Source organism: Sparus aurata, chromosome 11, assembly GCF_900880675.1.
Source record: "Sparus aurata chromosome 11, fSpaAur1.1, whole genome shotgun sequence".
NCBI lineage: Eukaryota > Metazoa > Chordata > Actinopteri > Spariformes > Sparidae > Sparus > Sparus aurata.
This window is the reverse complement of record NC_044197.1, coordinates 33,397,870-33,420,147: the sequence shown is the minus strand read 5'-3', so window position 1 is coordinate 33,420,147 and position 22,278 is coordinate 33,397,870. Positions and strand designations below refer to the sequence as shown.

At 40.0% G+C, this 22,278-nt stretch overlaps 2 protein-coding genes across 2 annotated transcripts in view; one reads left to right on the top strand and one right to left on the bottom strand.

Moving 5' to 3' along the window:
- pde6d (phosphodiesterase 6D, cGMP-specific, rod, delta) overlaps positions 1-6,336 on the top strand; it is a 29,527-nt gene extending 23,191 nt beyond the window's left edge. Inside the window, exons 4-5 of the mRNA XM_030433464.1 lie at positions 348-453; positions 4,637-6,336. Coding sequence (XP_030289324.1) covers positions 348-453; positions 4,637-4,718 — 188 coding nt within the window. The 3' untranslated portion in view covers positions 4,719-6,336. The remainder of the gene's footprint in view (positions 1-347; positions 454-4,636) is intronic.
- Positions 6,337-14,642: 8,306 nt separating this feature from the next.
- Positions 14,643-22,278, bottom strand: part of lrrc40 (leucine rich repeat containing 40) — a 32,464-nt gene continuing 24,828 nt past the window's right edge. The window contains exons 11-15 of the mRNA XM_030433494.1: positions 21,748-21,855; positions 21,344-21,454; positions 20,330-20,407; positions 19,480-19,665; positions 14,643-14,957 (exon numbers count right to left, since the gene is read on the bottom strand). Coding sequence (XP_030289354.1) covers positions 14,852-14,957; positions 19,480-19,665; positions 20,330-20,407; positions 21,344-21,454; positions 21,748-21,855 — 589 coding nt within the window. The 3' untranslated portion in view covers positions 14,643-14,851. The remainder of the gene's footprint in view (positions 14,958-19,479; positions 19,666-20,329; positions 20,408-21,343; positions 21,455-21,747; positions 21,856-22,278) is intronic.

Here is a 22,278-nt window from a genome sequence, read left to right as displayed (position 1 = left end):
GGAGGGTTAGAAGAGAACAGCAGCATCATCTCCAATCTCAAACACCTCGGGCAGTTGTGATCCGCTGTAAGTTGTTGACAGTGTTGTCCCTGTCACTGTGTGTGGAGTTTTGTCCCTGGGGCTCTCTGTCACCTCACCTCTGTACAGTAAGGCCCAGGGACAACACAAAATCCACAGCGACACAACATGTTTATGTTGCTGCTTTACACCAGGGAGGGGAAAATCTTTGAAACACTAACCATTGGGTTTACTTACATGCTTTATAAAACTAGGAATGCTAGTAATGATATTGTATGTTGCTGAGGCAACACTGAGCTCTTTGTCTGTCTGTGTGTCACTCTGTCCAGAATGGTTCTTTGAGTTTGGTTTCGTTATCCCCAACTCCACCAACACGTGGCAGTCTCTGATAGAAGCAGCTCCAGAGTCCCAGATGATGCCTGCCAATGTTTTAACGTGAGTCTCCACTCAGAAGTTAATATAAATTTAACCAACATGTTGTGATAAAAATAACCTGTGTCTAACTCCTACATATACACTTGTTTTTCAGACATACAATAGGGTCCAAAAGTCTGAGATACTTTTGTTTTGATTGTGACAAGGTTTTTCATTACTTGATTAAGTGATATCAGTGATAACAGTTTTTTACAACAGAGTTGAAAGTTGAATCTTTAAAAAATGTCAATGAATTTCAGAATATTTCAGTATTTGGTTTGTCCCTTTTTTGTTTTAATGACAACATGCACTTGAGCTGCATAGACTCCACAAGTTAGTGTAAAACCTGCTGACTCATGTTCACTCAATACAATTTGATGGTGTTCCACAAAGCTTCTTGAAGTGTCACAGTGCTTGCCTTTCTTAGTCTTCGAATGCCCCCATGTTGAATGGAGTTGAGGTCAGGTGACTGTGGAGGACAGTACATGACACTCAAAAGTAAGCTGTTATAAGTTTACCTCAATAAATCAGTCTTACAATAGTAATTTATGATGATAAATTACCAGGCGTGCCAAGAGGGGGAAAAACAGACAAAGCACACTGTAGTGTGGCAGGTTAACGTTCCCTCGTCTAACCTGAAGCTGCAGCTAATGAAAAAGACCCTATGGCAACTGCTGATATAGAAGACACATCAACTAAACTGGAACCCCTTCCTGCTTCTCTGAAATCAACATGTGGAAACATCAATAGTATAGTTACCGATGAGTTATTTCAACAACATTCATGTTGTTGACAAGAAAACCACAGTTTGTGAGCCATGCTATGCAAAAAAAATAAAAAATATGGCAGGACACCTCCCCAGGCGTCATAAAGAAGTAGACTTAACTGAGAAAACTACACCGTTAACTACCTCTGTCCTCATTTAGAGGTAAACTTCCACAAAATTCAACTCTCACAAAAGCAATAACTACCATTTTTGTAGCATTAGACATGCAAACTTATTCAGTGGTGGAAAACCCTGGATCTAAGCATTTAATTGGCGTAGGTCGCATCTTACCAGAAAGGTGTTGGCCTCCATGTATGATAATGTGAAGATGTGATTATCCAAGCTGTCTGTTTTAAACATCAGATTATATTTCCTGATGCAACTTTGACCTTCTAATCATCTTGTACTTAAGTGCACCAATTTCTTTTTTACTTAGAAATGACTGTTGGTTTGTTTCCAACCTGTTGGATCAGATGACTGGTCGAGTCTCTTGATGTGCCAATTTAATTTAAAGCAACATTCTGTAAAAATATGTACTTTGTGAGATTGGGCCCGCTCCACCGTTTCTGTCCTTTATTCAAATCCCAGCTTTCTGTAAAAATGTGTCTGCTGCAATGTGACATTAAATGCTAACTACAAACAAAACTTGCAGTTTGTGGGTTGGTAAGCCCTCCAGATACCCAAATATATGTGCACAGTAGGGCTGCTCGATTATGGCAAAAATCATAATCACAATTTTTTTGACTGATATTGTAATCACGATTATTAAAGACGATTATTCATTGATTTGAGAACAACACAACACAATAAGTTTGACCTGAAAAACAAGAAAAATGCAAATAAATAAGAGAAAAATATATCAATAAACTGAATTAAATAATATGTAAAAATAAAAAAAAAACACTATCCCGGTGCGGCTCCACCATAGGTCCATTGTGATGGCGAAATATAATGCTGTTGACACTTCTCTTGCAACTTTTCCACGACATTCGTCATAAAGGGCAGGCAGCGCAATTCTGCTAAGATGGTGCCATCTTCTACCGTCTTCTTCTACATGTTTTTTCAAAACATGCACTGGCAATACGCAAAGAGAAAATTTTCAGGTGGCGGCGGAGCAGAGAGCACAGGGGGAGATGGAAGGGTTTCACTGCATTTACCACACAAGACACGGCGTGCGGCAGAATGATCGTTTTATTACAATTATCTTGTTTTCATGATCGAAGGAATACAAAATTGAAATTGAAATTCAATTAATCACCCAGCCCTGGTGCACAGGCACTGAAAAAGTGAGTCTTCATGCAATTCAGAACAGTAACAGCACACCAAACTAATGTAATGTGAACCAGAGAATATAACACTTATATGCTACCAGCTAAACCTCTGTGGAAATGGGCTTGCTTGGCTTGTGATCAAAGACTAGAAAGTTGACAAATTTGCCAATGTATGATCGAGTTAGTGCAACAACACAAGACATATCATTTAGCAAGGCAGCTAATAATACTTACGGTTCAACAAAGTCCAGCTCGGTGTCGTCAGTCTCGTTACACTTTATTTAGGAGAGATGTCACAAACAACTAAAAGCCAGCCTTAGTGATTGAAAGACACAAGAGAAAATTTGTGTCTTCTTCTTCTCCTCTTAGTCTCCTCTGCAAACGCCCTCTGTGTTCTCCTCGCCTCCTTTTCAGTGGTCTAAAACTGCTGTGGTAGTGCTGTTGACACCACAACTCCCCAGTGGTGCCCCCAGCAGATTTCAGCTAGCAGAGCTAACTTGTAGCCACACTTAGCAGCAGTTACAGGTTACCTTCAGGAAGAGAGTAAGGCAAAGGCAAAGCATCTATAAGAGGAGACATAAGAGGTAAAATCAGAAAACCTTTTCTCCATAAAATATCCCAACAAGTCACTGTAGCATCGAGTGATTTAGAAGCTGTTATTTTAAGATGGATTAACATTACATTACATCACATCAATTAAAGCCCTATTATATGACATTATCATGTTGTCAGGTCTCTTAAGATCTCCTATTTGCTCAGTGAGTACAGTGGGATAATGAATGATAGGAATGAAAACTACAGAATTACAAGCCTAGTTGGAATCAACTGAAATTATCCTTGAACTTGAACTGTGTCCATTCTTGCAGTCACAACAGTAGAAATTAGGGCTGGGCGATATGCCCTAAAAGTTAAATCTCCGATTTTTTTCACACCAAACTCGATTTACGAATTTAATTGTAATTTGAAGTTTGTTCTTGAGGAGGAAAAAATATCAAAGAAATTATTAAAAGCATTGCATTTATTATATTTTATTTTATTTTTAGACAAATTTGTCCTGTCATTGTACACAGTGCAGCTTTGAACGCACTTGAAAAAATAACTAGAAGTGCATCCTTTTGAAAAGAATGTGTCCCTTTTTGATAAAATGCATTGTAAACATAAATTTAACATGTCAGATTGCTTGCTATTTTATAAACAGATCAGTTTCCATATTGTTATTGATAAAGTGGTAACATAACTTTCATTAAATACTTTAATTTAGTTTACATGTCTTCAGGGATATAAAATGTTTTGTAAACAAAAGGTACCTTTTGCAAAATAAACATCTGCATGCATTGCATAGTAAACATGACATGATGGTAGATGTACAGGACATGAGGTGTGCTTGCTGTCTGTTTTACACATTTTTGACCAGGAAGACGAGCTGTCTCCTCCCTCTGGTTTGAGACATCATGCCCCTTTGTGGCTTCGTAGCACAAACCTGGGGTCAAGGTTTTCAGCATGTGGACGACCCTCCAGCTTTTCCACTGTATATACGGGCACCATATCTTTAGCGATATGCAGCGTGACAGTTTCCATAAAACTGTCCACCGGGACCCTTTCTTCTCACACGGGACATAATGATTAAATGATTCCGCTAATGTTGGCTGCTTTTTAGCGGGTATTTGTGGGCTGCTGCGGTCTTCTAGTAGTGAACAACAGGTGTCCTACTCTGATACATGCGTCTGTTTGAGAGGCTGAAATAAATGTGTTGGTCTGCTGTTTTTAGTTACAACAGCCTTTGAACAAACTTTGCAGCGGATCGTGGTTTGTTCGAGGTCTGACGCTACAAAACTGAACTACTGATGAGACAGTGCCATTTTAGGAACGAACTCTTGGCTTGCGGCATGTTGTGTTTGTTTTTCTGTGGAAAGTCAATGCGGGGGGACGGAGCCCACTATGAACTATGGGAGCACATAGGGAGCGGCGGCGGAGCCTATAAAAGAAAACATTGATTTTATTAGTTTTAAATCGTCCTAAACCACAAACTCAATTAATTAATTTTGCCGATTTATCACCCAGCTCTAGTAGAAATGAATGGATTTATGGTTATGTTATATAGTGAATTTGTTTTTTGAAAGAGTGATTTGATGCTTCGTTAAAGTTGACCTGTATCTTTGTATTCCAGTGGTAATGTGATCATAGAGACCAAGTTCTACGATGATGACCTCCATGTCAGTACCTCAAGGGTACGACTTTTCTACGTCTGACCTATGATCTCTTACTCTACCTTCCAACATGCTGACGTCCTGCCATGGTCTACAGATTACCAAGGGTAGCTACGTTTTGGAGCAGAAAATCATTCATTGCTGACTTGTGATTGGCACATTTGGGTGAAACCCATATGTGGTCCCACAGTCAGTGAAGTGAGATTTGTGTTTGGTTGTTCTTGTTTTGTGTTGACATAAAAAAACTTCTTCTGGACCTTGGGAGGAGAGGGAAACCTAGGAGAGGGCACCCAGTTTTTTCCTCTGTTAAAAGATGATCTCTCTCTGCATTTTACCCTCCTGACTGTTCCACTGTAAATACATTACCACTCACCTGATCTCAAGTCAGCCACGGAGCTACTCTGAAATGAAATGATTAATTGTTTTGAAAAGTTCTGCCCTCTCTCAGGCCAAGGTTGCATTTACTCAGGAAAAGAATCTTCTCCTCTCTGTGTGAACATGGTAACACTTCTCTCTATGTGTTGTCTGTTTCAAGAGTGAGCTGCACGTCAGTGTCAAAGGAAGATGCAGTTCAGTGTTTCTCCTGAGCTATCTTCAAAAGGTCTTCTTTATTAAACACAACATTAAATGTCTCGAGCTGTGTCCCATCCCAGAGGCTACCTCCTGTGACATTCATATGTCCTGACAGTTTATCATTATAGGTAATGGCTGTCCCATTCCAATACAGTTACAATGACCCAGTGGTATGCAGCTTCCTTTTGTATACATTTCTGGTCAAAATGCACTGGTCATTTTTTTGTCTACTTGTGAAATGAGAAAATTGTTTTGTCTACTATCACAGAAGTGCAAGTTATGTGGATATTTTGGGACATGATAACGTTGCCAGTCACAAATTAACTTGAATGAAAAATTTCCTAATTTATCAGTTGACAAGGACTGCCTGAGTGCAGGAACTGTTAATAATGGTCTCTGTGAGGCCAAGTATGGAAACTGCTGATGTAGCTTTGGTTCTCTAAAGGGCACACCTTTTGCCGGCAGCCTCTGAAGTGGGACACAGAAGGGAAGAGAGTTTTGGATGTTAGAAGCTGACTGTGTGAACTAGTGTAGAACATTGGTTTCAGTGTAGTGTGACAGAGGACCAAGCAACTGTTTTTATTTCTGTCCAACACAAGGACCACTGGTTTAACTGGATGCCTCTGAATGTTGTCTGTATTGTTTAGAAACAACTGCACACTTTTGTCATGTTGACACTCATTTTAAAAGCACTGAGCTTGAGGGACAAATGGCAGCAAGCAAGACAGGGTTTTGTCAATGTGCTTTACTTAACTTTCAGAGGTACACTTACAGAAAAATATTCAACTGTCAACTAAAACATCAACAGGTGTAGACAAAGAAATGTGTCATCTATTCTCAGTCATTCACCCATTTACAGTTTGTTCCTTACTAGACCCAGATGTTAACAGCTGCGTATGGTCTTAAAGCAGCTCTGCTCTGTACATTATTGCTAGGTTTTGAACTTTGACTTCCCTTCCAATTCACTGCATACACGTCATTGTTTGTTTTTTTTCTTAGCTTTTATCTGAGCTGTGTAAAATAGACTGATGTTTAAATATAAGAGGAGTTGTGAATTAAAGTCATCCAGTGTTGTAATAACAAAGTGTGTTTATGTGTGTGTGTGTATTGTCTTTATTGTGTAGCTTAAATGGACGGTTCACCCCAAAACTCTCTATGGCACATATGGCTGTGCATATGATTACTGTCAGGTAATGTTAATGTAATGTGGTATGTTTCTGTCCTTGTGTGCGGGCTCGGCTTGACTCAGTTAGGCTCAGTCAGCACACCAGTCCAGCTCAGCAGGGATTTGCAATTCTATTACAACAGTGCTACTTGTTAAAGGTGTCTTTTAACTGACGACACACTTGTCTTATCAACAGAGTAAGTAAGTACTGTCTGTCTCTGCAGTACTATAAAATTCTAGCTACGATGATTTGGTAAGCAACACTGACCTTTTCTGATAAATTCCTTTCAGTAAAAGTCTCCTGTTATGTAGTTGCAGAAAAAGTTTTTTTTATGAAGCAACAAAATCAGTAGAAACTAGCAACAACTTGAAACAGCTGGGAACACAATGAAACGCATACAGTTGTGGTCAGAAGTTTACATCCACTTGTAAATAACATGTATATCATGGAAATTTCAAGTTCCAATGATTTCTACATTTTTTTCTGTGATTTGTTGCACAACATTCATGAAGTTTGGTTTAATAATTAATTTATTATAGGTCTTCTTAAAATGTGACCAAATCATCTGGTTCAAAAATATACATACAGTTACTTGAACAATCCATATTGGTGATTATAGAAAGTTCTGTGAATCCCATTTTTTCATATCATAGTCTCTTAACTTCTTCTGAGTGATTCTGATTGATAACAGCTGGTGACTTCACTTGGCCCATTTTACAGTTTTTTTCATTGGTTTGGCTCATGTCTTGAAACAGAAATTACAAAAAACTCTTACAGGTCTGTAATTTCTTACAGTTCAACACAACACCATAGTTCACTTGCAAAAGCACATATCTCTCCTAAAACTGTTCACTCATGCTTCAAAACTAAATTCCTTTCCCATATAAATAGTCAGTGCCACCAAAAGGCAAAAGATCCTTCTCAATTGCTTTGGCTCATTTCTCGACTCAGACCGGATGTTCTCAACACTCTTGGTGCTTTTGCCAAAATAACCTGGATGGTTCAGCACAACACCATGGTTCACCTGCAAAAGCTCATATCTCCCCCAAAACAGTTCACTCGTGTCAAAACTAAATTCCTTTCTCATCTAAATAGTCAGTGCCCCCAAAATGCATTGTCCCTTTGGCATTGTGTGAGCACTGCAAGTCAAAATGTTTAGATGTTTTGTCACTATGGCAGAGGACCATTGAAATATCCCTTGTGTCCACCTCTCAGTCTTGGACCAGTCCTTCATTGACAAATATCTTGTCTAGCTAACAGAATACAACTGTGTGGAAAACTGAAAAAGAAAAAAAGGATTTTATGGTAAGAGTACCCTCCAAGGTTTGACATCACACACTGCACTCATACTGCCAAGGAAATTGTAACTATTTTTATTCACACACATAAAGTAACTTCCATACATCAGAGTTAAAAGAAAAGGTATACAGCACAATATACTGCAATATAAACACATCAACAAAAAACAAGGAAAATGATATGTAGCCTCCAGTGCTGTAAATAAAGCTGGTGATTCAAAACTAACATTTCTTCACTGGTCACTATCCTCACCCTCCATCTCCTGGCCACCATCCTCACCCTCCTGGCCGTCCACACGCTGCTGTCTGTCTGGCCACAGATTCTCGTCCACATCACAGCGTATATTCTCCCTTGCGATGCAACGAGGGAAGAAAAGGCGTGCATGTCGTAACCATCCCCTGCACTGATCTCTTGTAATATCATCACACGCAGCGTCCATTGCATGGAGCAGGGACCTCTGATTTTGAGCCTGATGCTCATACACTCTCCACTTCCAAGTGGAGAAGAACTCCTCAATAAGATTGAGGAAAGGACAGTAAGGTGGTAGGAACACCATGACCATCCTTGGATGAGTAGTGAATCAGGCCCTGATGAGCGGGCCACGGTGGAAACTCAAATTTTTCCACACAATTACATACTTTGGTAGGTGAGGCCCTACGAGACCTCTCTCATTTTCAGGGATCAAATCAGAATAAAGACCGTCCAAGAAGATGAGGAGCTTCTGTGTATTGGATGGGCCAAGACTGGGGATGTGAGTGGCAACACCATTCTCAGAAATGGCAGCACACATAGTTATATTGGCGTTTCCTTCCAATGCCATTTTTCTCTTCAATAAAGTAAAAAAATCATCAAATCAGTCATACAGAAGAGTCATACACTAGAGTTACAGAAAATTACATAGGAATGTTATATGTTCTCCTCCACAAGTTCAATATACTACTGGCCACTACTTCAGTGGTTCCAAACCTGGGGTACATGTGGGTATAGGCCTACGCAGAGGTACTACAGAGGAGTATTTGAGAGAGAGGGGAGGGGAAATCATCAATGACTAGACATACTGAAATGTTACAGTAAAACCCACAGTATTAGATAGATCTGCTTGGGAGGCACTAATTGCAGCTCCTTGACCCCTTTTCTTACCATATGTTATATTCTTCAAAATAAGGATAATAATGAAAAGCTTCATTTTTCTGCTGCAGTTCTTAGACAAAATGTTGAAGTCAGATAAAGCAAATACTTGGATTAAGACAACAGGTAAGCCAAAAAAGTTTGGGCACCACTGCTATATTATAAAAAAGTTATAATGATAGACAACCAGTAACTGACTTACATATACATACTGCTAACGCAGCTCTTTCACTCTATCATTTGAGTTCCTCTCAAATGGTACCCTGTAAAGGCCGGTCTATTGCGGAGATACTTATAGAGTAGACATTTTGGAATATGGCATTGTCTTCTATGATTGCAGTGCGGATCTGTCTCAGTGTGATGGCATTATTTGCCATCACCATGTTACAGATGTCTTGTTCTTGTTGGTCATTGAGTTTTCCTCTGCCACCCGTGCGAGGTTGTCATCCAATCCTAGACATACAATTTAAATGCAACACTCCACTAATGTATGCCTTATGTATTTCCTACAGAATGAGTTACCAATGTAATTCTATTGTTGTTTTACTTACAGTAACTTTACCACAGTTCTAATGCATCACTGCACAGTGACTGTGTGTGAAAATAATTGAATTATTGATGATACAGACACACATATACACTCTAAATGAATAGGTAAATGAGTAAATAAATACATCTCTTGTTTTATGCACAGTGTCCTGTCCTATTCAACATATAATATTCCACCACTGACTGAGTACATACCTGTCTTCCCTGCCAAAGGTTTGGATGATGGAGGAGACTGTAGAGCGGGGCACATTAGGCTGCGCTCGGCGACCTGCCTCCACCATTGTGAGGCAATGGTTGATAACATGGTCTCTAAGTGTGGCCCGAATTTCATCCAGGACAGCATGGTGTTTTCGTGCTCCTCGGCCTCTTCACACTATTCTACCACTACGCACCCTTACTCCTCCTCCTCTTCTTCCTCCTCTTCCTCGAGCAGGCAGTTGCCCTTGTTCATTACTTGGCCAGGTGCCTCCATGTTCAGAAATTGTACTGGTCCTGGTCAAGCTCTATACATACATGTTCGGCAGCATTCACAATCATGGACAGCACCTGTCAGGTAACCAAACATATTGTTTGATTGGTCACCTGAGATGTGTCAAACTCCTCCTTCGTTAGTCAAGTTCTATTTTCACCTGACTGTCAATTAATCAATTTATCAAATGTTCCAAGAGATTCATATATGGTATTCATGGTATTAGGTTCTTGACTAATTTTGACAATTGAACAGACTATTGTGCATGTAAACTTGTACAATGAAATGATGCTCACATGTTTTGGAGAGAACAACCATTAGACTGAGAGTCAAGAATCAGTTTAGATCAACACAATCTATTCACTTCTATTAAAATTGTGCTAAATGTGGACCAACTGTGCTAACTGTACTTAATCATTTGCAAAGATGTACTAAGACATTTGCAATTTGATGAAATTAATGAGAAATTCAATTCTGTTGTGAACAATTGCCAAGTGGTTTGGAGGTTTGTCCATGTTATTTTGAGAATGTAATTTCTGTTTCAAGAAATGAGCCAAACCAATGGAGAAAAACTGCAATAGGGCTTGTTTGATACAGCCGTTGACTCAGCCACAAACACTACAATGAGAAAGTCTCAGAAACTCAGCATCTCTCTATAAAAGCAAATTACCTCTGTCTGTGTGTGTGTGTGTGTGTGTGTGTGTGTGTGTGTGTGTGTGTGTGTGTGTGTGTGTATTCAAATATCTCTGCGGATCAGGATCACACTGACCTGAGAGTTTCAACATGGCTGCTGCGAGGTTCAAGGGTGTGCTATTTCACATTTGTTTGGACTGTAATGATACCGTTAATAAATTATTTCATAAATGCTTTACAAATTCCACGAGCATGTCCACTGGAGCCACTACAGTCACGTGCGCACCAGAGCCAATCACTGCACACCGTGGCCACGCGCGCACCAGAGCCAATCACTGCAGAGCCCACCGCAACCCCCCACCCAATCAAGCAGATTTATACCTGCAGCGGCGCGAGCTGGACCGGGATTTTGCCGGCGGTTCGGTCCCGTTCTGTTCTGTGCATCTAAACTGACTGTTGTGGATTAATGACATTTAAACGAGTCCGGACCGAGTCTGTTCGGGTCTGAGGAGATCCGGAGACGCGCGGACAACAAAGTGGAATCGGGATCTGTGGATGTTCGTGTGTAGCTAGCCGCTAGCTAGCGGCTAGCTACACACCTCCCGAAGCGACGGACCGGAAGCATCGGCACGTCCAAAACCGGACATTCGCGAACATTGCCGTCACGTTTGCTTTGTGTCTGGTGCAGGAAGAAACCTGAGCATTGCCTGCATTTAAATGTAAATAGTTACATATAACTTTGTACATTTTTTAAATGTATGCACACATTTAGATAAACAACAATTTATATTTGCATTATGAGTAAAAAAAATAAAAAAAAATGGTTTGTTAAACATATTTGTGGTTTTCACAGTAAAAAAATCTAACTTTTTCTACTCGGATTTCATGTCTTTTTTTGTGATTGTAGGTCCATTGTGTTAATACAGTATGTCAAAATAAAAAAAAATAACTGTACAGTCACACATGTGAGGCTGTGCTGAAAATAATGACACCAAGTAAATAGCTTTTAAGATGAAATATAATGGCAAAATCAAAAATAGTCAAAAACAGCCAATTATACCCTGGAATATCGGATTTCACAACAAACCTAAATATCCCTGACGTCCCACCTTCAAACACAGCCTCATTTGGCCATCCATGAAAAAGCTCCTTAACCTCCCACTTTTTTATAGGAATACACTTTTCTTACGGGCACTGCACTAGTTGATCTGAAAGAGCGCATTTGAATAAGTCAGGAAAGTCACTTGGAGCTATTTCAAAGCAGATACAAGTCCTAAGATAAAGTATAAAGTGCGAGGCACAGTTGTGTCACTGCCGCAGTCTTAAAAAAAACAGTAACCTGCTGCTGAGAGGAAACTGGTCAGGATGGTCAGGTGTCAACCAAAAACCACCAAAAGCAAGTCAGCAGTAAATCAGAAGCTGCTGGAAGACAGGTGTCAGTGTCCACGGTCAAGTGTGTTTTACTTCAACATGAGCTGAGAGGGGGGCTGCTGTAGATCAGTGGGTAGAGCAGGTTGGCTCGTGAGCAAAAGGTTGCTGGTCCAAATCCTGGCTACCCTGGGCTGAGCTGAGCTGCATGTCGAAGTGTCCTTGAGCAAGATACTGAACCCCAAATTGTTCCTGAGGGCCCTGCGATGAGCTGGCGACTTGTCCAGGGTGTAACCTGCCTTCACCCGGTGACAGCTTGGAGTGGCTCCAGCAACAAACCCTGCGACCCCTTAAAAAAAGGGATAAAGCGGTTACAGACAATGACATGACATGAGCTGAGAGGCGGACATGCAAGAAAGAAGCTCTTGCTCCAGAACCTTAAAGCTCAACTGAAGTTCGCTGATGATCACATGGACAAAGAAAAAAGCAGTGAAGGTGAGGCCTTTAACCCCAAGAACACCTCACCTACTGTCCAGCATGGTAGTGTTATGTTGGGCTGTACCGCTGAATAATGAAGAAGATTGGCTCTTTGATTCATTCCTTTAACACTTGTGATGTGTGTTGGGGATCATTGTCCTGTTGGAACACCCAACTGCACCAATCAGTCTAGAAGAGTGGTTTTGGAATGGCCTTCCTAAAGTTCTGACTAGAACCCCATCGAGAACTTGTGGACTGTGCTGAAGAAACAAATCTGAGCCTGGAAGACAACAAATTAAGATGAACTTCACCCATTCTGTCAAGAAGAGTGGTTAGAAATTCAGCCAGAAGCAACCAGAAGCTTGTGAATGGAAAGCAGAAGCAGCTAACTGAGGTGAAAATAGCCGCGGGACATTTAAAGAAAATATTAGAATTACTGTACGTATAGTTTTGACCCAGCAGATTTGGTCAGATTTTAAGAAGACCTAGAATACATTCATTATGGAAGCAAACTTCATGAATGTTTTTGTGACAGAGTAGTGTGTGTTCAACTCGTTCCATCACAGAAAAGGAGAGTTGTAGAAATCATTGGAACTCAAGACTGACTATATATTGAAGTAAAAAGAAAAAGTTGTCTATTGCCTGTTTGAACAGGCAAGAGTTGTTATCTGCAACTCAGAGGAACCAGTTGTCTCCAAGACAACAGTGCCAACAATCATACTTGCATCCTTCTTCTGACACAGGAGAGAGACTTCAAAAGAGCCTGACTAAGAGGTGAAGATACAACACAGAGGGATGCAATGCGTAATAACTGACCTTGGTTGACAGTAGAGCTGTCCCAAACCATTATTTTTCAAACCTTTCACTCACTCAAGTGGTTGTGTTGATAGAAATCACCGCGATGGTCAGCTCTCCCGACCGAGACTTCAGTGAACTTTACCCCAGAAAACAGTCTCCGTCCCTGCAAGTGACAGAGTCTTGCAGCGACCTGTTTACTGATGGTGATTATGTAATAATGTAATTTGGTGCGAAAAATGTAACACTTTTACCTTCCAGGATGTTTAGGGGTCCGATTCTCCATCACTACACATTATTAACAGTCCGCGGGTTTAGACTGACAGGGGGAACACCTGGGAAACACCCCGATATCATCATCATTACGTGTACCGTCACGTCTCTTTAGGAGCGGCAGTGCAGCTTTCTGTGTGAATTACATTGCAGTTCGTCTTTATTCCAGCGGTGCTTCGCACTGTGTGAATGACCAACGGCAGAGAATTGACCGACGGCCGCTGCGGCGTTAACACAGCGTCTCTGTGTGAGAGGGGCTATTCTCAGCCTCCGTAGGTATGACCACTTCCTGTTTGGGACGATGCGTAGCGTAGATGCAAATTATTCATGTCGACGAATTTATGTGACGTGTCGTTCCAGCCCTGGTTGACAGTATAAATAAATGCTATTGAATGTGACACTCTGGGGGATGAGTTAAAAAATCTGCATGACTTGTGTGACGTTATTGTGCACCTCAGGGGACTGAGTCTCAATGAATGTGTTCCTGTGGTTGACCAGCTCACCATGGAGTGAGAGAGAGACATTGTACAAGATGTCACATAGCTCTGACAGCACCTCCTTTTAGAGACCACCACCAGGAGGTCCAGCTCCACCAAAATAATCTTACTGGCCTTTCAGGCCAGCATTCCTCAACCTGCTGCCCCAACACAACGGCAAACTGGTCACCACAGACTAACAAAACATCCCACACCCCAAGAGGTCAACAGCTTGCATGGATGCCTCTGCAATCTGTTCATGGATATTGTGTGTGTGAAGGGTTGAATGTCAATGTTGTAAAGCACTCTGGGCAGTCAGTAGACTGGAAAAGTCCTATAGTATCCCTAATCACAGTAGTACTGAAGGATAAATATTACAAATCTCTAGTCCAGGCCTATGGATGACAAACAGCGAACTACAGAAGAGTTCATAGTCTGAATTTCTCTTGTACTCCGAAGAAAGACAAAGGGATGAGATCACTCCCACCTGGTGTCAGTGTGAGGTTACCTTCAGCTCACATTTAGGTTGAAATTCTACAGCAGTTATACACAGTATAGGCGATTTGATAAAGTGAATGGTTGACTAAGTGATAAACAGGTCAATGAAGAAAGACATTAAAAAGGCACATTAACCATGTTATGCAACAGCCTCAATCCCCCATTCTGACTGAAACTTATAGAATATGATGGATAGTAAAAGGAGGTCAGTAAACCACAGGTCACTTGACTAAACAGGCAGGGCAAAGACTACTACTATGAATATGTTGTTTTATGTTTTATTGAAAGCATAAAAAGAGGATATTTTAAAAAGGGAACACATGCATAATTGCCAACAGTTTGCTGACAAAACTTAATTTGGTTTATACTGATACTAGAAGTTGATGCATTGTTTTAATAGGTTTGTGCTTAGAAAAAGGTCTGTGTTGATTATGGTAGTGAAAGTGTCTCAGCTGAGGTCAGGGGTCATGGTCATGTAGGTATTCGGCTGCGGAGGTACTCCAACACTGCATCTGTTCCTTTGGTCATAATGGCTGCTCTGGGAGTGCGGAAAGGATTCCCCTCCAGACTCAGACACCTGTAGGACAACACAGACTTCAATTAATAAAGTGGGTTGGATTTTCTCCCACATTTCACAATTATTGCTTTTTGAACATCCACTCAATTTTTTTTACAAAGATTTTAAACTTAAAACAAACAAATCTTAAAACCAAATATCTGGCCTAATGTACATAATGTAATGTAACAAGACAGTTGGTGCTAAGAAAAGGGCCCCTTAGTCACGTGGGTGCGGCACACAAGATGGTGGCTGGTTAGAGCCACCATCTTCCCACATGTAAATTTGCAAATTATTATCTCAGTTAAAGATATAAATAAGGTATTCAAACAATTCTATAAGAAATGGTATACATCAACAGCATTAAGCAGTACTGACCTAAAGGAGCAGGAAATGTTCTTCTCTAACACTGACATGCTCAAACTACTCTTTGACAATGCAGAGAAACTAGAGTCTCCTGTAACTGAGGGCGAAATAAGGAAGGCTGTCTCATTAATGAAAACCGGGAAATCACCCGGTTATGAAGGATTTCCAGCGGAATATTATAAAGAGTTTATCGATATTCTTGCTCCAGTTCTGCAGAAGGTATATCAAAAGGCTTTTGAGAAGGGACAGGTGCCACCCACCTTTAACGAAGCCTTAATATCTTTAATTCCTAAGAAGGATAGGGATATAACAGATTGTAAAATATTAAAGGTGCTGGCCCTACGTTTACAACAAGTCCTCCCCAACATTATACATCCTAACCAGAAGGGTTTTATGAAAAATATATCCTGTACAGATAGTATAAGAAAATTGTCACATTTATGTGGCTGGGTCAGTCAAAAGATGCGCCAATAGCTGCAATTTCCTTAGATTCCGAAAAGGCTTTTGACAGGATGGAGTGGGGGATTCCTATTCTCCACCCTGATGCATCTCGGGTTCGGTCCATGCTTCTCCAGGTGGGTTAAGATACTATAAAAGGAGCCAAAAGCTGCAGTGATAACTAATGGGATAATATCACCATTTTTTGGCCTCTCCAGAGGGACCCGTCAGGGCTGTTCTCCGAGTCCCTTACTGTTCATAATTTTCTTGAAATCGTTAGCAGCCAGTATTAGGATGAGTAAAAACATTAAGGGAGTTGTGGTTGGAGGACAGGAACACAAACTATTGCTTTATGCAGATGATATTTTGGCTGTGGTAAGTGACCCACTCACCTCATTACTACATTTGATGGACACCATTCAATTGTATTCTAAATGTTCAGGCTACACAATCAATTGGAACAAGTCTGAGGCTATGCCTCTATCCAAATCATGCTATTCACACATGGTGGAAAAATTTTAATTTAAATGGGTCCCTAAAGGAATGAAGTATTTAGGAATTAGACTCAGCCAAAATCTGGATGAACTACCCCTACTGAATTTTAACCCAGTGTTAGGAAAAATTAAAGTTATTTTAGAGAAATGGGAAAAAATTAGGCTAAAAAATGTGTTGCCCCTCAATTTTATTATTTGGATATGATTTGCCAATTACTATTCCGCCCGACATTTTTAAGAGGTATGACAATATAATCAAACATTTTCTTTCGGAAGGGAAGAAAACAAGAATCAAATTGAGTAAATTACGTGCCCCTAAGGAGAAAGGGGGAATGGGGTTACCAGATCCAAGATTGTACTATTTAGCATTTGTAATGTCAAAATTAGCCAAATATTGGGAAGAGACGGGAGACACAGTTGACTGGATGGATATTGAGAAAAAATTGTGTTCACCATTTAATCTGACTGAGAGACCGTCTCAGCAAGTCAACACAACAAATCCAATTCTTGTTCACTCTGGGGAAGTATGGACCAAAGTGCATAGAGGAAATAAGTTATCACATTATGTACAAATGTATGCATTCTTGTGGAATAACCACGCACGTAGATGAGACGTGACAGTGGAGCGACTTGAACCTTTGTGAGTTATACATCAATTAACATAACTTCCTTGTGGGGGCTAACAAGCCACCTTCCACTTATTCAACGTGCTTAAATATGAGTCATATTTCAGAAAAGCGTCCATTTGTGCTTGTTAAACTAACTGCTTGTTAATGAGAGATAAGAATAATCAAATATTACAGCTGTCTGTGTCGGCTGTTTATCTTACCACAAATCTTAAACTTCTTCCAGATATTGAGTTTACTATGACATTGCTGTTATAAAAATTGCTGTTCCTACTAACAGTCACAGTAGCTGTCACAGTAGTCATTTCTTGGTTTTGTCACATGTTTAGATGTGTAGCATGTATTTCTAGTTTGCACTTGGCCTCCAATAAATAACCTATTAATAAACCAGTGTTTCATTGCTTACTTTGTTTATTAATTTTACATTAATTAATCTACATATCGTGTTATTAAGGCCTGAAAAAAAATTTGGTGTGCACATACTGCCCTTTACTGACTTTGAGCCCCTGCCCTTCTATAATCATGTGCACATCCCTGGACAGGAGGATAAACAGGAGAACAGAAACTTCTCCACGTATAACTGCTGTATTTTTTTTCCTCAAATAAGTTGCCAAAGACACAACCAGTTACTGTGTTACTTTAGTTTGTCCTGTATAGTTGCTTTGTGGGACATTTCTTGTTATTTTGCTGAGTGAAGGATCTGTTTACTGTGAAACACCATCAGCTGAACAAACCGCCACTCTGTGCCACCAAATTATCCAGTCACACAGGTACAGTTTGGCAATGCCGCTCCTCTGATACCAACTCTGGAGGCACATCAGAGGCAAAGCAAGATTTTACCCCTTGCTGCATTTGAAACTTTCAGCATCCATATGATTAGCGGGTACATGTTTAGATTCTGATTCTGATGTTATTTTCTGATTATTTCACAGCGGCTCCTTGCTAATCCACAAATGAACATGCCCAGCTTTCAGCACAATCCTGTGTTAAGGTGCCACCTGCTGGATTTGAGTGCTGAAGTTAAGGCTGTTGGTTAGTTAATATCTTCTGGATTGCTGTTATGGAGCTAGAACAGTTACAGTTAACTGGTATCAAAAATTTTAATGTGTTTTTCAATTAAGATTTATTTTACCTAGTTTCATTATGATCTCTGATTAAGAGCTCTAATACACCCCAAGAGTGTGAAGGAGAAGTATCCTTCTATCTATCCTTCCTACGTGCTGCTGTCAGACTGTACAACCAGCACTGCTCCCAGTAGACCTAGCATGTGCACCAGGTCATAATAGAACCCATTTCTCTGTTTTTTGCACTAACTGGACAATTTCACATACCCATAATTATTATTATTCAACAACACACTGCCGTACTGCTAACAATTACACTATTAACAGTGTAAAACATTATTTATATACAATGAATATGAGTCTATCTCTATTTCTCACTTTTTTATTGTATTATTTATTGTTTTACTATTATTATAGTTTATTACAATACCACTGTCCTTTGGCTGCTATGATAAGGACATTTCGGAAATAAAGGAAATTCTGATTCTGATTTTATTGCGAGACATCCGGTGCACCTCCATCATGGCAGCAGCATAAAATGTGAGCTCCCCGACTTCGAGTTTATAATAGAGAGATCTGGTTAATTTGAGAATTTCTGGAAAAACTGGGTTGACTTTGTATCACCCATGAGAAAACTCTTTGTTGAGTAATAATATTGTATCCTATAAACCCCTTGTTTCTCGCTACAGACTTTACATTGTTCATTTGTTTACATAATTATAATGGTTTCAATGTCTTCCATTAAGAGGAAAAGGACTTGGTAAGAAGGGAATGGAAATGAAAGCGAACTGGAAAAAACAAAGCCAACCCGGACTTGTCCCTGTTGTAATTAAATTATGTATGTTCAGGGTTTGCATCTCCTGTACAGAGTACTTGTATTGCATTCTATTTCTAGAAGATATTAAACAGGATGTTATTTGTCGAAGGAATTATGTATTTTGATATCAATAAAAAGATAATTACAAAAAGAAAAAAAGATCTCTAATGTACAGCCTTGGCTGTATAATATTTTGAGGACTGGACTAAACACCAGGCATCATGGCCAAAGCAAAGTGTTATATTTTTCTATTTTGAAATGTTATATTTTCTATAATTTCTTGTTTGAGATCAACATTAAGTGGCTATATCATGAATTATGTGTGCATAAAGTGCACCAGATTTATCCATGCATGCTCACATTCTCCATTTAAGTACAGCCTCACAAAATCATATGGAGAAACACTGGTATACATTGTTTATTTTAGGAAAATCCTGCTAGAGTATACCTTAAAAACTGTGTGAAACTGTGAACTAAAGAACGTGATGCTATTTAAGGAAAAGTAAAAAAAATAACCACCTGGGTCAGTTACATCTCATGATTATGACTGAACTAATGACTGCAGTGGACACCACACAGACAAAGCTGGATTTCACCATTGTCACTGTCCTACATCAAAAACACTGGTGACAGCAGCTGATGGTGTACTGCAGTAAATGAGTTCAACACTAACACATGCTGGAAGAAGGTTCAGGACAGTGTGCAGAGTTTTGTTCTTTGCTCAGGTGTGCTTCATACCTGAGGCTGGTACACAGGCCCAGTTCAGGGGGGATTTTCAGCAAGTCATTGTTTGAAAGATCCAGTGTTGACAGATGAACCAACTTGATCAGACGGCATGGGTCCACCTCGTTCAGTTGGTTGTTACTAAGCAACACCGTCTCCAAGGAAATCATCTGATAGAGGACATCAGGGAAGGACTTGAACCTGTGATCAGTAAAAAGACTCTGAGTGGATAACGGTATAAGTCAAGATGACTGAATTACTGCAGGACATACAGTGAATCTATCAGCTTCAGTATCCAGTGTGTGCCTTCTGTTCAGCTTCTTCTGCTTCCGACCATCCACACCCCTTTGACCCATCAGCTAGATATTGATCAAGGTCTGCTATAATCAAGGATGTTGCCATCCCTTGAATGCATATCAGAAAACCTGATGAGCAAGCAGAGAGGAGGCTTCCTGTGTATAGAGGAGTGACCACAGGTCTTATCAAGTTATATTTTTCTGAACTGTTTATTTATTGGTTAGCTGATCTGATAGGATAAGGGAAATAATGATCAGGTTGCTTTAATACTTCTTTAAAATAGTGTTTAAAGTACACATGTAAACAAGAATAACAGCAACAACTTTGGCTCAATAGTTAATCATACTTATACATACGCATTCAAATTATTAGATGAATGTTGAATGGATCATACTTTCATACTCAGTAACCATTGCCCCATTTCTGTCTAACCTTTGGGAGGAGCTTAAATGAGAGATGACTGATGGAAAAGAGGCGTTGTGTTAGCTACTGTACACCGTCCATTTATTTTCACAGTCATAACAATTATTATGATTTACTATGGAGTTGAACTGGTCTGGAAAGTTACCTGTTGTTATTGAGGATAATAGAGCGTAGTTTAGTTAAGCTCCTCAGTTCAGGTGGTAAATCACTCAGCTGATTATTCCTGAAAAAAAAAACCAATGAAAAACACTAACAAAAAACGGCCAGACATAAATGCAATATCAGATATTTTACAAGTGGTTCTCGATCTATTCTATTCTTTTGCTGCACCTGAGCCCTTCTCATTGAATATGTTAGATTGCTGGCTTCATCTTACTGTTAAAGTAATTACTTTTTGTCATTCAAACACCATTTTTCTTCATCTACATGTAATGGCTCTGTTTAAATATAACAGAACAGAAATCAGATGGGCTGCTGTGGCTCAGGCAGAAGAGTGGTCGTACACCAATCGGAAGGTCATGGTTTGATTTCCGACCCTTGCAGTCTACATGTCCAAGTGTCCTTGGGCTGAACCCCAAAATGACCCTGGTGGCTCCTCCATTGGTGTGCGAGGGCATATGAATGGTTACTGTTTCTGATGAGCAGGTGGCACATTGCACGGTAGCCTCAGCCACCAGTCTATGAATATGTGCATGCGTGGATGTAAGATGACTATTGTTTTATCAACTAAAGAATTGAATAAAATATAGGATTATGCTGCCTTCTTAAACAATGTAACAGTACCAAAGCGAAAAATTATAAATCATTATGTTAACTCTCATTTACTTTCACCCTGAATGATAAATAATTTGCTGGGGTATTTAAAATTCACACTGCTGGATATTCAAACTGCAAGCAGCAGTGAACTGTAATGGTCAGATGATCATTGTCGTGTCAGCTTCTCTGATTTGAACACTGTAGCCTTGGACTCTGGGAAACTGATATAAATGCCAGAAAACAATGAAATAAATAAACCAATCTGTTTAAATTAAACAAAAATGGACGGCCCTACATGTGAGTATGTTGTAAATAGAACTTTGTACAGAGGTATATGGAGCAGTCTTCAATTGGATATACACTGTTAATCTATGTGTGTTGATCTGTGCCCGTGTTTGTGTACCCAAGGTTGATGTGTATCAGCTGCAGTAACTTGCAGATGTCAGGAGAAAAGCAGGTCAGTCTGTTGAAACCCAGATTGATTTCTGACAATGAAGCTTGAAACTCCACCAGTCTGCACAAACAACATAATTGTAGTTAGTCTGGGAAGCATTCATGGTCAAAATTGCATGTTATTGTATGAGAGAGAGAGAGAGAGAGAGAGAGAGAGAGAGAGAGAGAGAGAGAGAGAGAGAGAGAGAGAGAGAGAGAGAGAGAGAGAGAGAGAGAGAGAGAGAGAGAGAGAGAGAGAGAGAGAGAGAGAGAGAGAGAGAGAGAGAGAGAGAGAGAGAGAGAGAGAGAGAGAGAATTTTTTTGCCATAAAGTTATAAGTCAGGGTTGAGAGTATGTGTGCATAAGCACGGATACCTAGAAGGTACGGAGGTCAGCTGGTTCTTGCTGAAGTTGGCAGTGGCAACACCTTGATCTGCTGCAGCATCAAACAGCTCATCTGGAATGTTAGAAGCCTGCTTCTCACTAAACACAAAGTTACAGTAAGTTAGGAGTTAATCAAACTTGCAGATCAGGGTTCCCCCTATATGCACCTTGCAGCAGCACACTGCTGCTTCTGAAATATGATTGCCCTTCTCATTTAAAAAAAAACAAAAACTTTTTGGCAGGAGAGGATAATCAAGAAGAGGATACAGGCCCCAGGGGGTGCTGCTCAGCTTTGCTGCTGATCTGGCATGATGGCCATTCATGGTATTGCGGCCCAAAAAGCATTTTCCCCATAGAGCGAAATTATTAAAGAAATGCCTGTAAAACTGTCAGGAGGACACCTAAAACTGCAAACAATCTTGATTTTGATCCTTTTATGAATTATGAATCCATGGAGGTTTTATATTTGTAAAACATCCCTCAAGATGAGAAATGTATTTGAATAATCCACCACATCATCAC